Consider the following 15,524-nt stretch of genomic DNA (forward strand, 5'->3'; position numbering starts at 1 on the left):
TGTTTATGTGCCTTATAGTCTTTGTAGAAGTCACCTTGCCTCTCTTAATTATGATAGGCATAATGCTGAAAGGTTGTATATTCCTGTTTTACGTTGCCATGAAAATGGCATATATTTATGTCACAACATAAACCACAAAAAACCATGGGACATCATTAGTGAAACAGTCATAGACAAAATACATTTGTACACAGGCTTGTTTTTTTTTTCATCAAATAATTCTTCACACATTTCTCTCCAAGAATAACTGCAAACCACGGACAATTATTTGATAAATTTTTCAGAATATGACTTTTATTCCCCACAAAACATGAAAATCTAGAGAAGACCCAACCCCATGGAATGACCCGTATGTAAAACTTTCCTTGAAAATGATACAGACACTGTGGTCTTACACTTGATTCAAGTTTTCCTGCCATGTCAAATCACATGCCTATTTTGGTTCATTAACTCATTATCGAAGCAAGGAGGAAGAAAAACTTGACTCAGTACATACAACTGTACATGTACAGTATGTCTCATTTATATTACTTGCTCAGTCATCCTAAATCCAAAAAGGGAAAGAACTTTGAACGAACGATCTTCGACAACCAAATGAAAAAAAATTACATTTCAGTTTTTTTAAAATCCATATTTCATAAATTTGCCCAGAAAATTATTGGGAAAGTGACGATTTTAAGGGGGAAAATCATGCAGCTGCAATGAGGATGAAAATGATCCTATTTTCGATTTCGATCACATTGATACTGTTTCTGCGGACTTGACAAGAGCCCAAAGACGAGCGATGGGAAAGCCAGCTGCTTTGCCTGAAGAATGACAGATTTGAGCCTGAAAACATCATGCCACTTCTGCATTGCCTATTCTGCCATTCTCTCCTGTATCCCCATGTAATGCATTCCGCGTCGGATTTAAAAATCCCTACGAAAGATTATGATGCGGAGTTCTGAAATGAATATTTGATGTTAGTTGCCAGTCTCGTGCTTTGCGTCGTGGAATGGGTGCTGGAGGCATGATGCCTTGTTAAGCGATGGTAGCACGCCGAGATCAGTGAAGATCTATGTTGTAGTGTTGACATGATGCATAATTCCTCACTGCACACCAACCACCAACACAGGTACACCCTATATTCTTGAATGCACACACTAGTTACCATTCTGAAAGCTTTTTGCCCACATTTTAACTCTTCAAAGAAGAATGCCTTCCCTCCTTCAAGTAGAATGTGATGACAGAATTAAAGTAAAAACATAGTGAAAAGAAAAAGTAAATTTCATTCTTGATACATGTGTATGTACATTGTATTAGATAAGCTATGGTGACATGGTTCTCAATGTACTCTGGCACAGCTATTGCGGTTTATCAATTGGTTTGTGCACAGTTGAGCGTTTGAGCAAAATATGCGAACTTTTGAAATTGGCCCAGTTCATTGTAAAACAGACTGTGCGAGGAAAGGGTAAAGATTGACTGTTCCAGAATCACATCACCCAAAGTGTTCAAGTTCTACTTTTTTTAACTAAAGGACGGTTTGATTTGGTAACACGCAATTCCCAAGGACGCTTGACCGAGTATACTCGGGACTCGTCCTTAACGGATTAAGATTAAAATACAATGTTCAACAAACAAGAATATATGTGACCCGCTACAACAAAATGATCCTAAAGTCGGGCGAGGTCGATTATTTGAAAATTGCATGACAAAAATCCCTAATATTTCTGCTTTAAATTGATATATAACACATCATATAGAAATAATTGGCTGCGGAGATATCGATGTTTAAAAGAGAGCATGTCTGGGAAATCACTGTTTCGAGAAAAGCGCCCTAAAAGTTCTCCTTGCGACGCAATCACGATCAAAGGACACGCACGTCAGTTTTCACCTCTGAACAATAGAAGGTAAGCCCAAGCAACCCCCAAAATGCTCATTCAAACACAGCAACGGCGGTCTCCTCACTGACCAATCAGTGACCAGGATGGCAGGAGAAGCGGCTGGGTATAGCGCACCCCGCCAGCACGCACCAGTCGACTGGGCGGTGTGCGAGCTTCACGCTTCGGTTAGCGGCAAGCAGCAAACTGACCGATGAGATCACTCTGGTCGTTGTTAGGGGCGGAGCCTATGTGTGGCGCTCACTCCAAATGTTCGAACCAGTTTCTGCTTCGTTGAAACGCCAAAAAAACATGGACCAGAAAAACGCTATTTTTTGGTCTTTCCTTTCATCATTTTGCTTCAAAATTTCGACAGATGATGAAGACATCTCAGACTCTAATAATATGTCAAATTCAGAAAATCTTAAGTTTTGACCAGTTTTGATGCTCTGACTTCAAACTCGATTTTCACGGCTTCGACCGTGCGCGACTTTAGGACCATTTTGTTGTAGCAGGTCACATAAATGTGTACACTGTAAATGTACAAGAGTTGCATGGTAAACCATGGAGCTTCATGACTGTAACCTACAAATTGTACACTAGTACTACAGTAATGTACATGTACCACCTTGATGTGGTTTAACTCTTTATGCGCCATGGTAGAAACCCCATAGCTGTGTGTCACATTATTCTGGGGCACCAACATAGTCATGCTTTTGGAAAACTGTTTTTCAGATTATATTATATGTAATTTCATAACTTTTGGAAATGTAGTGAGCAAAGCTGTAGAGAAAATGCTAAACTTTGTTTGCTTTGATATAAATTGTACGACAGTACAGTGTACCACGGTATGTTTGTTTTTCTTTCAAATGACCAGCAGCTGCATTGTTGTAAAGGCATGACTTTTGCACACAAAACAGTGGCTGACACTTTATTAGAATTAAACACACAAATTCAGTAGTGAACACCACTTGCTTGTCAATCACCACATACATTATTATGTAATAAAAAAGCAAGGGGACAGTAAATGAGGGAGGAACAGAATCGCGAGAAATGCTTTCATTGTGCTGCGGCAATTGGCGATTTATCGATCAGTTTGGGCAGGTTTGTGCATTTGAGCAGAATACAAAAGTGTATATTAAAGCGAAGTTGGCATACCGTCGACTGAGTCGGGCGTGCGAACGTGGCACATAAAATGAATTCAGCATTGAAAGATAGGAAATACTACCAATGTCAGTCAGAGTTTCAGATACCGGTAGTACTATGGACACACAAATAAACAAATGTTGTAAGACACCGCCGCAGTATTTTCATATATGTATCATGTAGTGTACGTACTGTATGCACATGTACAATTGTACACTGTGTAACACTGTGCGCGTTTGTCACTCTGTGCTTGCAATACACAGCAGAAGCTCACGACACTTCAAACAAAATGTAAAAGTCATGCACTCTTAATTTAGACATGATCCCATATACATTGTATTCACTCACAAAACAGAGATTAGTTACAAGGACAGTGGAAATACTTCCCAGATCTACAATGTACGCACACAAGTTTACGAGGCCACAACACGTGAGTGGCTATTCCAAAGTGAAACAGAAAGCTAAAAGAGCATGTTGCAATTTGAATAGAATGCGATTGAATTGGAGTAGAATGCAGGTAGAGTAAACATTGCTCAATTCATATAAGATTGGCGAGAAGAACAAGTGTATAATGTGATACATTTGTATGTAGGAGGGTACATGGGGGAGTGAATGGGGATGAGAATAAAAGGGTATGAGTTAAAGATGAAACACCAAACCAAAGGGGTATTAAAGTTTGCAATAGGAAGGAAAATGTGAACTAGCACAGGTGAGTTTTCTTTTCATTTTTTCTTTTCTGCAAACAAATGATACAAATTGGAGGTTGTAATACTTGTGTGCTGCTGTTTGTTCTTGTTTTTCTTCCGCGTCGATCGCAGCCTCCAGGAGCGGAAGGTCCAGCGAGACCTAGTTCTATCCTTGACCTCAGACATGACTGATGTATAGTGTGTGTGAGAAGTTGGAGGGGAATCCCCTATGGGTCAAAGGTCAAAACTCAAAAACGGGTGGATAGCTGCACTGTATGGGTAAAAAATAAACAAAAGAAAGAGCAGAGGGGAAGAAGACAAAAAGAACACAAAAATAAACAATAACCATGCAGAGAGAGAGAGAGCACAGGAGAACAAATATGAAATCATGCTCTTTCACCTAAATTACTTCACAGTAAAAGATGCACATTTTTTTTACAATCCAATGCTCTGCTGTGGACTGCAGTATTCAGTCATACACTCAAGTAATCTATGCAAACAAGGCAGGCATACTGATTACACATATAATACGTTACACTACAGTAAAGTTCTGGCCCCGAGTTCTTTTTGATCTACAGCATGTATACCGCGTACACTGTAGTTGTACTGTAAAAGTGGATATTTTTGCGCGTGTAATTTTTTTGTGCTCAGCCGGGTATGTTTGGTTAAATTGTATTTTTTTAATTCCGCAGAATGAAGGTCTACACACTGTGCTACTGCAACACTTAGCAAGTAAAAATACTTGCCTGCTTTTCTTTTCGTGCTAGTATCCTGGCTGCGCAAAATGCATGAGAATTATAACACTGCAAAAAATTCCACTTTTACAGTATTCTTTTCACACATTATACTCTAAACATGTACCACTCAAAGGAAAGAGTCCATCATATTCATAGGGTAGCAGCCTTTAATTGTATTGCATTGTGACAATTTTCTCCGATTTTGCCTTGAACTTCTCTTTTGAAGTGCACTGAATAGATGTAAAAGACGGCAAAAAACTTGACCATACCTGGATTACAATGTACATTGAACAATAACAACAAATCCCATTTTTTTTCTTCTTTGTAGACCCCAATGTAGCACAATATACTTTGGCCACTAACATTCTAGAATAGACCTGTGTCATTTTAATACTGCATATTCATTCTTCTCTTGGGAATTAAGCGCCTTCTCTTGCAGGACAAGAAATATTCATTTTTATAATGCATGGTGTGGTATACAATCACCATTATCATTGTTTATAGTGGCATTTGTCATTACCGGTATTGTATTTATCAAAATCAAATATTTTAGTTTAGTTTATTTTATTTTATTATTATAAATTATTATTATTATTATTATAATTTTTTTTTTTTTTTTTTTTTTTTTTTTTTTGGGGGGGGGGGGGGGGGGGATGACTAAGCTAATAATACACCCTACCACTGTTTTCCGGTAGATGCATATTTTCCTAAGCCAAGGTCACAACACTTGCCAGTATTTTACACTTTATGGAAGAGAAATATTAGAACAAATATTTAATTCAAAAAAGTGTATTGCTTTTGATAACTACACGTGTAACTGTACAGATGAATAAATGCTATTAATTGCACACCCATCCTATTCTCATCCTTTAATTCAATTTTATCAATATTCTCTATAAAAAAAGGTTCAGCTTCATGGACACAGTTTCAAATGACACGATCAATGTGATTTTAGAAGATTGCAAGTGAACTGGCTGCGTAATGTAGTAAGTAAATGTAAAAAAAAAAAATCACATTTTGATGATCAATGACTTTTTAAAATGACAAATGTTCTGATTCACTTGATCACGAATTTCTCGACTCTCACAATTCAAATCCATTTACTATTTAAGCACTGATGCCTTTACTGATCTGTGCACTGATTTTATGGTTTCACCTGTCCAAATTTGACTGAATTCCTTTCTAGGTTGAAATCATCTTAAATAATTATGTACACACATTTGTAGCAAGCTTTATCCTTACACACCCCAACACATGCCTCCTGATTCATGACACTAACATTACGACCATTAAAGTTCAGTGTACATGTATGTACAATACCTTCAGAAATTTGACTTCCTTGTATTGTAAAGATGATGAAAATCACCGAAAATTAGATTCCACAACAAATAGAATTTGTATCATAGTAATGCCAATTTATACAAAACTATTGTACCCCATCAACATGTCCAAGAAGTGTGAAAATGATGCATACCACAATGTACATGTTTACAAGTAAAGGCTACCACCTGGAATATTTTGAGAATCTTAGAAATATTTTGGCTCTACACATGTGTACAAGCAGACTGGTATTTCTAGTTGTGCAGTTATCAACAAAACATGTACAACAAAGCTACTTGCTGGAATAGACTGGTACAGACATCTTTGGATCTGTACAACACTTTCTGGCTATTGACGGGCAAAAAAACACATTGTGTCATTATTAATCAGTTTGTAAAGCACAGCGGATGCCAAGTTGCTAATAATGAAAATATCTAAATAACATTGGACACAACTCTATAAAATCTAGTGTAATGCTACCATACGTAGTAAACATGACTACCGGTACCAAAAGTTCTACAAACATATTTCCACTCTGGATGCATTGATACGGCAAGCTTCTGGACTGCAAGTGCTTTTGAATACACTGACACATATCACTACTTAAAGTAACATTCATCACAATCTACTGTACAGACTAAGCCAAGCAAATGGTTCCCATCTCACATTTAGAATTAACAAAGACACTCAATAAACTGGACATAGTACTCTTCTTTTTGTTTCTTTCTCTGGAGTCTGCAGCTTTTTCTTTTAAGGGCAAGTCCAAGATAATGTCCCCTCAGATGCTCAAAATTCATATTGATTTAATCAAAAAGTTATTGATATCATTTTGTAGCCAAAGAGTTAAATTATATATTTCCAGCAAAGAAAATATATAATTATGCAAATTTATGCAAGAAATATGGCCTTAATTTACATAAATTAAAAACAAACCTTACGTATGGGACAAATTAAAAATATTGATCTAAAATCAATTGAATTTGTCCTTGACCTAGTTCCTTTATGGACATGACCCCTGTATGAGCTAGTATAATTTCCAATTGGTAAGACAAGGTCAGCACATTAATTATGCAAATTATGCTCTTTCCCAGAACAAAGTGTCCCATACGTAAGGATTTGAATATGTTTTTTAAAGTTTTTTCTGAAGATTTCTAACATTGACCAATCATACATACTTTAGGAAGTTCTAATTTATTCATTTTAACTCCAGATTAGCAAAACTAAATGTGGAAATTTAATTAGTCCTTCATCTTCTAATTAAAGTTTGCTTACATATGGGACAAATGCCTTACGTATGGGACATTACATGCAAAGTGAATGGGAAAACCGCCTTTTGACATGGATGCTATATATCCTTACATTTGTTTGGTTAATGGTTATCTTTGCATCTACCCTGAAGGATATATATCTACCTCTCCTACTTAGTTGACCTCAGGGAGAGTGTAAGAACAGCATTATTGAGTCATTCTATGATTAAGAAAGGAAAATAAAGAATATTCATTTATACTTGTATTTTCTTATATTCATTACAGGCTGTGCAGCTGGTCTTCAATTAACATTCCTCCTTTTAATATTGTGATATTGGACATTTTCTTAATTCAGTTATCATTTTCAACTTTACCTCTCCACAAAATGACTTTGTCCTAGAGAATGGGATTCTCTGAGTGTCATTTTAGGTGCAGTACACTGTTCAGCATGTACTACATTGTACAGGCTGTGCAGCCTAAAAAGGGAAATCAAACAATTGTGCTTGTGACGCTCATCAATGACAACATTACAGGTCTTACTGAAAAAGAAAAATCACTTGAGGTGACAGCAGGTAACTTTGTCATATCTTGAGTTGATAGCAAAGTAAAAACCCTATGAGAATACTTTTTATTTTGATATGATGTTTAATATTTCAACTGCACACCCTCAGAATATGTCATGACTTATCAAGGTCATGAACATGATTTCTGAAAATCCTGTTTAGTTTCAATCCTGTTTAGTTTCAATGTGATGTGATGATGGAAATAAATAAACTAAACTATTGAAACTAAAAAATCCTGTAAAATGAAGACTGTAGTTCACATTTGCCATGAACCACAATATCAATACTGGTTCTGTGGTTGGAGTGCTAATAACACAAATTACACAAACAAATAGGGAATTCAATTTTCCTTTCTATATTGTGTTTGAAGAGACAGATGTGCTCTGAGACACCTTCATCAACTCATACTTACTTTGTACCCCACATCTACACAATTACAATTGTATCAACAAGCATTGCAATCTGGTAGTGTATGATCAAATTAGGTTATTAGAATTTATCAAAATTGTAAGTTTCAGATCAGTGAGTTACGTAAGTGTTTCAAATCTAGAATTACATTTTCTCTTAAGATTTGAATGTACAAATGATAATCTTTCCTGTATCACTACACAAGCATGTATGTAAAGTATTTAAAAACACAAATTTTGTCGTCTTTGGTTTCATAGACCTGAAGTCAAGCAATTTGAAAAAAAAAAAAAGCCAGCACTGGCACATACATTCTTCTATCTCTTTGTTCTACCACGGCTTTTAAAATCGAAAAGTTTCATTAAAATTTGATTGATTTTGCAGAAGCTAAAATTCACATGGCAAAACATGATGATTAAAGAGCAAAATTAATTACTCTTGTTGTTATGTTTTGTGCTGCATTTCAAACAATTACAAAGCTCTATAAAAACTTAGACAACTTGCAAGGTAAGCCTAGAACTACTGAAAGTACCCACTTCAAACTGTATTTGCAAATGACACTGTACATGACATTTGATTTTACAGTTGAAATTATCAAGACTACAAATTAGTCATACATGTAGTACATGAGCATGTATGCTACAGTGTACATCAAGGTCGCAAGCTAGAATTCGCACATTTTTTTTTTTTTTTCATTTGATGAAAAATATTGACCAGAGTATTACAAATGGGCTAGAAATAGAGTGTCAGTATACTGTATCTGTATGTGTAGACATCATGAGGACAGTGTTAATGCATGACGGAATCCAAACTAAGACATTTAATTGGTAATTGGTAATTACTTTTATTTGTCTTATTTTAGCTTTTGTTAGGTATCTGAACCGGGAAAGTACCCACTTAGAAGTTTATTTCATTTGTTATATGTTGTAGTATGATTTGTGGAACTGAATATGACACTATGGGGAAATTTAAAGTCATTCCCATGAATACACTTGTGCACTAAAGACAAATGTCCCATACGTATTAAAGTTGAGCCATGTCCCATACATAAGGTGTACTTTCGTTAATTAAACCAACTTCATGAAAATATGCGCCATTCTTTTGCTGTGAAACTTTGCTGAAGAATACTTCAGTATTGTACCTTTCTTCACTTCTAGACAGAACTTGATCAGTAAGGTACTTTCAGAGAATCTTCAATTCAAACTTTATTTTGAAAAATCCAGTTTTTCTCCGGTCCCATACGTAAGTTGCCATATTTTTCTTAATAAAATAATTAACCCAAGGTCAAATGACATCAAACTTATGGGCAAGTCCAAGATAAGGTCCCCTCAGAAGGCAAAAATTCATCTTTGCTCTATTTTGACATGTTTGGTATCATTTTGAAGCTTATGAGTTAAAGTTTTGATTTCCATGGAGGAAAAAATTATATTACGTAAATTTATGCAAATTTCAAGGGCTTCATTTGCATAATTGTGAAACACAGCGTTACGTATGGGACATTTACAAAAATTCATATTAATTCAAAGGAAAGCAAATGATATTTGATTAATATGTGGACATAAGAAGTTCATCAAATAGTTTAACTTTGTATGAAAATTTAGGGATTATGCAAATGATTATGCAAATTATCTCATGTCCTATCATGAGATGTCCCATACGTAACAAATTGAGGTCATTTTTTTAGGTTTTTTCTGAAATTGCTAAGGTTATATTAATGCCCTTTTGGAAAGTTCTAATTTATTGTTTAGAGAAATTAAATACCATAGAAAAAAGAAAAAACAGCAAAAGGAATATTTTTTATGAGGCATTGAAATAATGTTACGTATGGGACAAATGCGTTACGTATGGGACATCCTCATACATAATGCATGTGAATGCATGTAGCTAGCTGGGAAGGTCTCTCAGTACACAAATGGTCAATCATCCTGAAGAAAGCATCCCAACATTGTAACTACTTTTTGAGTTATAGACACTTTAAACAATACATGTACTTGACTGAACAATTTTCAGAAAGGGAGAGTGGAAAATGGCAAAATACACAATGAAAAATCAGCATTAAAGGGATGGTATAGTTTTTTGTAGAAACGGGGATTCAGTTTTCAACATTTAATGAGATGATTGGAAACCAATTATATGAATTACTAAAGAGCATACAATCCTAAGACAAGAGGAATTCAAAGTTTAGTGATGGAGATCCAATTTGAAATGGTTGTGATATAAATATTAAAAAAATAAATAAAGTAAAATGATTTTTTTTTATTGCAAGTGATACAAAAATTGTCCTTATTCAGGTTTCAGTAATAGCCACGACAAAATTCATGGGTATACATACTGAGGTGTGACTCGAATTAATGACCTGACTGCTAGACAGACACTCGATCACTGAGGTTCCACGCAACAGGTATTGCTTATTTATAAAAATTAATATTTCTTGTGTCAAGTTGTTTCTTAATGAAACGAAATGGCGAACTGCCCATCATCAATGGAAGTAAACACTTTAAACTACATTCTGTATTCAATTTTTCAGTAGTAACTATCCTGATAGAAATAGGGCATACACGTGTACATACTCCATAGAATATGATTAAATATGATTATGATGGTAAACATTTGGGGAATATTGTTCCCTTGTCAATCTGAATCAGTATTTGAGTAGTTTCAACTGATTCCATTTCAATAATTATGCAAAAAGATTTTATATGGGTATTTTGCAAAATTATTTTGCAAAATACCCATAAACATGTCTCTCCACACACTAAACGAATGGGGGACAAAGGGCATGCATACTTAGGTTGGTCATAAAAATATAAAAATATGATTGAATATGATTAGGATGGTGAATATTTGGGGAATATTGTTTCCTTGACAATCTGGATCAGTATTTGAGTAGTTTCAACTAATTTTACTTCAATAATTATGCAAAATACCCATAAACATGGTTCTTCACACACTAAATGAATGGGGGACAAACTGTCCCATACGTAACTGTCCCATACGTAACACGTCATGTCTGTCTTTAATTAGAACCTGTAATTAGAGCTTTTTACCTAATGACACGAAACTTACCTGTGATAATCTTGAGTGTTGTGACTTTCATCACAGTGAGTTACAAGTTGTAGAATGAAATACTTTCAGAGAGTTTTGAGGTTGAAAAAAATGTTCAAAAAAACAAAATTTTTCTGGTCCCATACGTAACGGCACTTATTTTCTCCTCTAGAATATAATTGTGAAGGTCATTTTTCTCCATTTTTTGCATTATTATACTTCTCCTAGATATCAATCACCATGATAAAGTTTAATATCATCAAAAGCCATTAACACTATTTTTCAGGTCATAAAAGTCTCTGAATGTCCCATACGTAACGCGCGTGTTATCTTGGACTTGCCCTCATACACAATATTCTTCTCAGGGATACCAGTCCTCCTGATGATAAACAGTAAAATCCAAAGTGCTCCTTCATTACTTTTAAGAGGTTTGAAATCTCTGAATGTCCCATACGTATGGTGCGCGATATCTTGGACTTGCCCTTAAATCAAATTTAGGTTTGCAAATCTACAAATCTAGAATTGTATCAGAACAATACATGCAGTTCAACAGCTACAAACATACAATAATTTGGGCTCGTAACAAAACAATGCCCATGCCTGTAAATCTATAAATTTATAAAAAATTAGAAGTTTTTTACAGTACAAATCGTCATGAAAAAAAATATATTGTCACATCATAAATTCATAATCATATTGGTGAACAGGTTCAGGATCATGCTTGACATTCTACTCTTCAGAATTCTGAATATTTACTTGCTAAAGTGATGTCAATATCCTGTAGATATATATTTACCAGTTGTCTGTTTTTTTACAGATTCTGAAGAACAAATATTAAAGCAGAGTAGTAATCACACATACATGTACAAAAACAAAGAAGTTTCAAACATCATAACGAGTAATAGTATGACTCATCCAAAATCAAATTGAATGAAAAGCCACTTATTGAAAGTCAAAAACAAACTCAATTCAAATAAATAAACTCCAGGATGGAAACTGTCATAATGCACTATCTAAAATAAAGCATTTTCACTGTTAATGATTCACATATTCATGCACATTGCTCAAGTCAAGTTTATTCATTGCAATCAAGCAGCAGATATGCAACACGGTACTTCAGCCTTAAAAGACGAGACTTTACACATCCACTCACAGGACGTAGACAATCTCAACTCCGCCTCATTGCTGCGATTATTCTCATATACGATATTTCCGTCCGAAGCTGCACGATTCCTTATGGCCTCCATCAATTTGGTTAAATCCATATTAAATCCAAGCTCACATCCACGATATCCGCTGGGTGGCTGTTATTTCATGAAGCACCTACGTAAGAGTGGCGACCAAATATCCAACATGGGCTTTCTCTTTCTACCTGCTTTGTAAAGGTACTTGCACTTGTCAGCAAAGGCAAAACAATGTCCACAATAGGGCCTAGATAGATTTAGTTAGTGTAGCTACTATATGACAGCAAAGAATTGCTATTGCCTATTGGTTTAAAACCAGGAGTCAAATTTCTCCCTGGCTTTGTTATTTCATTACTAATAAGGGCAGCTAAGGCTAAGCAATTTGTAAAACAAATGACTGAGGACATGAAATTTGGAGGGTTTTGATTATTTTTATAATTTCCCAAGTCTACTGACAGCAAGAGTTCCACAATGATGGGTGCATGAAAATAAGAATGCAGTGTTTACACTGACGTTTCTGCCAATGTCTGGGTCATCACAGTTTACTGGTGTCCACTGCACTGCGCCGCACCACGAAATCAGATTTAGCACTTACTGACTTAGTAATAGCAGCTGCAGTGGCAGGCGGGGTACGGGACGTATGGTAAAGAACTCCCCAGCGCTTCGGGCATGAAAGTATTCAGCAGCCAAGGGTAAGGTACCGTATGCATAGTGCATCGGGCTCGGCAAACCAAACCCGGAAGTCATTAGGTGCGAACAAGCATGATCCATTGTTGAAATGGGTAACTCGAAAATTGAACGTGCTGGTCTGTGTGACAATAGCACTTCAAATATGCCTTGCTGGTTGAACAAGGAGATGAGGCTTGAAAATAAAGAACAGACGGCATTTATGACAAGCATTCTATCAATATATAAACATAACAATTCGCGAATCTAATCAGGAATTATCAAAATCTTTATCATGTACGGTTATCCTAAAAATTCACTTACCCTCAAAAGAATGTAGGTGCTGACATGTTTCAAGCCCTGGAAATAATATGGAAATCACGAATGACTCATCTGTTGAATGACTTAATACATCCCCTCATCCGTGTCTCTGCATCGATATCAATCCGTTATATTGCTTAGGAACCATAGAATAACGTCATGAAAATGATGAGTCTAGAATACTCTGCAACACGGTAGATTTTATCAAATAATGTGATGACAGATCCACACACTGCTGATCAACGTTCCTATGACTTCCCTAAGCCCTGTGTTGATTGGTGAAGTGCAGGTCACATGACTTAATTAGGCACGTGATCTTTGACCTGCCCTCAAAGTTGCGCCTGCGCACACTATTGATCCACCGGAAATTTGAACGTGTGTACTCGAACTCTCGCAACTTGGCTAGGGAAGTTCATCGAGTTTGGAAAAGGTATGTTACACATTTTCTCTGGAATGCTAAATCAGAGTCGTTTCGTTAAACGAAGGGATCACTGAAAATTATAATCATTATTAATCTTGGGGAAAAACATGAGTTATTGTGCTATGTTTGATGAATGACTTGCGTAAGTACGCGGTGAAAGGCAAAGCTCTCGCTCTCTTTACGATCCGAATGGATGGGCCATGGGGTCGTAAAACTCAGTCTTATGTACAGCAACGGTACTGTACATACAGAGTAGATCTGAGACTGCACTCACGTCACCAGCTAGTAGTAGTAGCAGTAGCACTCCCCATTCCTGTACCATGCATACTGTCATGCTCGCCGATGTTTTTCTGCTGCTCTGCCCTGCCATGTGGATGGTAGGAGGTACTACATGTACGTAACGTTGGTTAGACCAGATCCATTGCGGCATTGGCAATGCCTGCATGACATCTTGGCCTTGGGCCGACATCTTTTCTCTGATATTGTACTAAATCATTGTAACTTGCTAGAGTAGATCCCTGAATTATACTGATCTTTGAATCTTTCTCGATTCCATTAAAATTTTATTTAAATTAACATTCTTGATTCGGATCACGATCAGGATCAAATGAACATTTACCGGTACCGAAAGTTCTATCCTGTAACGTTATACTGAACTTTAACATTACATCTTATTCTTAGTCTTAGGCTTACAGACAAAACAAAAAGTGGTAGGGTCCTAACGGTCAGTTCTTGAAGTCTAATCAGTCCGGGAAATCCGCTCATTTCAGAGCCATGAGGGGGCGGGTCCTGCTCAGAAGGATCCCCCCTTGAGTCATATAATAAGCCTAGTCCGCATGGCCGGCCGCGCCGGGTGCTCATGAGGTGTAAGTGAGGCTTTCGGGGTGCGATGCTCATAAAGCTAAGTCCCTCTTGCCCCTGTTCACTTATCATCCATCTCAAATCTGACAATAGTGACATGGAGTTGTAAGTTTGTACGGTGATTTTTTGTTAAACACACAATCAACACATCTTATTCTCGGTGATGACAAGGAAAAAAATCGAGTTTTATTCAACCAGCAGTGTGCAGCGCAACACACACAGAAACACGGGTGCCAGCACTGAAGTTCGCTCGTTGCAGGGCGCTGCCACACCTTTCGGCCTGATCTGACTTGAAATTTTTGATGCTTTTTTCTGCAATTCTCGCCACTCCACGCACGAATCGGCCCCTTGAGAGTGAAGTCTGACATCATTTTACAAATAATTTGTGAAGAGAAAAATAAAATCAGAACTAACCTTATCATGTGCATGTGCAGAGAGTAAAATACCCTGTTTGTGGCAGGCTTTGTAAAGGGTGCCTATTTGCGGCAAGGGCCATTTCATTCATTGATGAAAAGACCCAATCTGGTGTCACTTCCCATAATTAATACTTGCGAGTAACTCCTGCTTGTGTTCTGAAGTGGGACTACATGTACAGTATAGCACACATGTTCATTTAGCTGTTTTATTGATCATGAATGTTGATGATGAAAGTGCCCCTGCAAGAAATGGGCACCCTGCTGCAAATTGGGTATTTTACTCTAGAGATCTAGAGTGAAAGTCCCAGTTTGTGGCCACATAAGGGTTTTTCCACTCTGAAACGTAAACTTGCTAATTGCTTTAACCCAGGTTATATTATAGCGGTTGACCACTTACCAATTTACAATATTGTGAAAATTGCAAGACCAATGTCCATCGCGATAGTAAAAAAAGACCATGGCTGCGATCCGGTACAACGTCCGCCGCTTTCCGACCGTGGTAGTCCGGTTCGCGGCCTGATGTACAAAATACAATTCCTATGCGATACGTGTGTGCTCCACGATCTTCTGCTGAATGCCTTCACTGTGGCTCGCGAACGTTGCGTAAGCGCTAAGTCCCATTGCGAAAGCACGTCAAAAAGGAACTA

The 15,524-nt window shown here is 36.7% G+C and overlaps 2 protein-coding genes across 2 annotated transcripts in view; one reads left to right on the top strand and one right to left on the bottom strand.

Moving 5' to 3' along the window:
- Nucleotides 1-13,437, bottom strand: part of LOC139736815 (uncharacterized) — a 118,028-nt gene extending 104,591 nt beyond the window's left edge. Inside the window, exons 1-2 of the mRNA XM_071647478.1 lie at nucleotides 13,183-13,437; nucleotides 12,162-12,331 (exon numbers count right to left, since the gene is read on the bottom strand). Of these exons, the coding sequence (XP_071503579.1) occupies nucleotides 12,162-12,273 (112 nt within the window). The 5' untranslated portion in view covers nucleotides 12,274-12,331; nucleotides 13,183-13,437. The remainder of the gene's footprint in view (nucleotides 1-12,161; nucleotides 12,332-13,182) is intronic.
- A 109-nt stretch (nucleotides 13,438-13,546) lies between these two features.
- The window catches only part of LOC139736821 (microtubule-associated protein RP/EB family member 1-like), a 30,476-nt gene continuing 28,498 nt past the window's right edge, over nucleotides 13,547-15,524 (top strand). Inside the window, exon 1 of the mRNA XM_071647483.1 lies at nucleotides 13,547-13,609. The gene's annotated coding sequence lies outside the window, so the exon portion shown is untranslated. The remainder of the gene's footprint in view (nucleotides 13,610-15,524) is intronic.

This window comes from Diadema antillarum, unplaced genomic scaffold (genome assembly GCF_040938485.1).
Source record: "Diadema antillarum isolate AM-2024a unplaced genomic scaffold, OU_Dant_1.0 seq00000663_RagTag, whole genome shotgun sequence".
NCBI lineage: Eukaryota > Metazoa > Echinodermata > Echinoidea > Diadematoida > Diadematidae > Diadema > Diadema antillarum.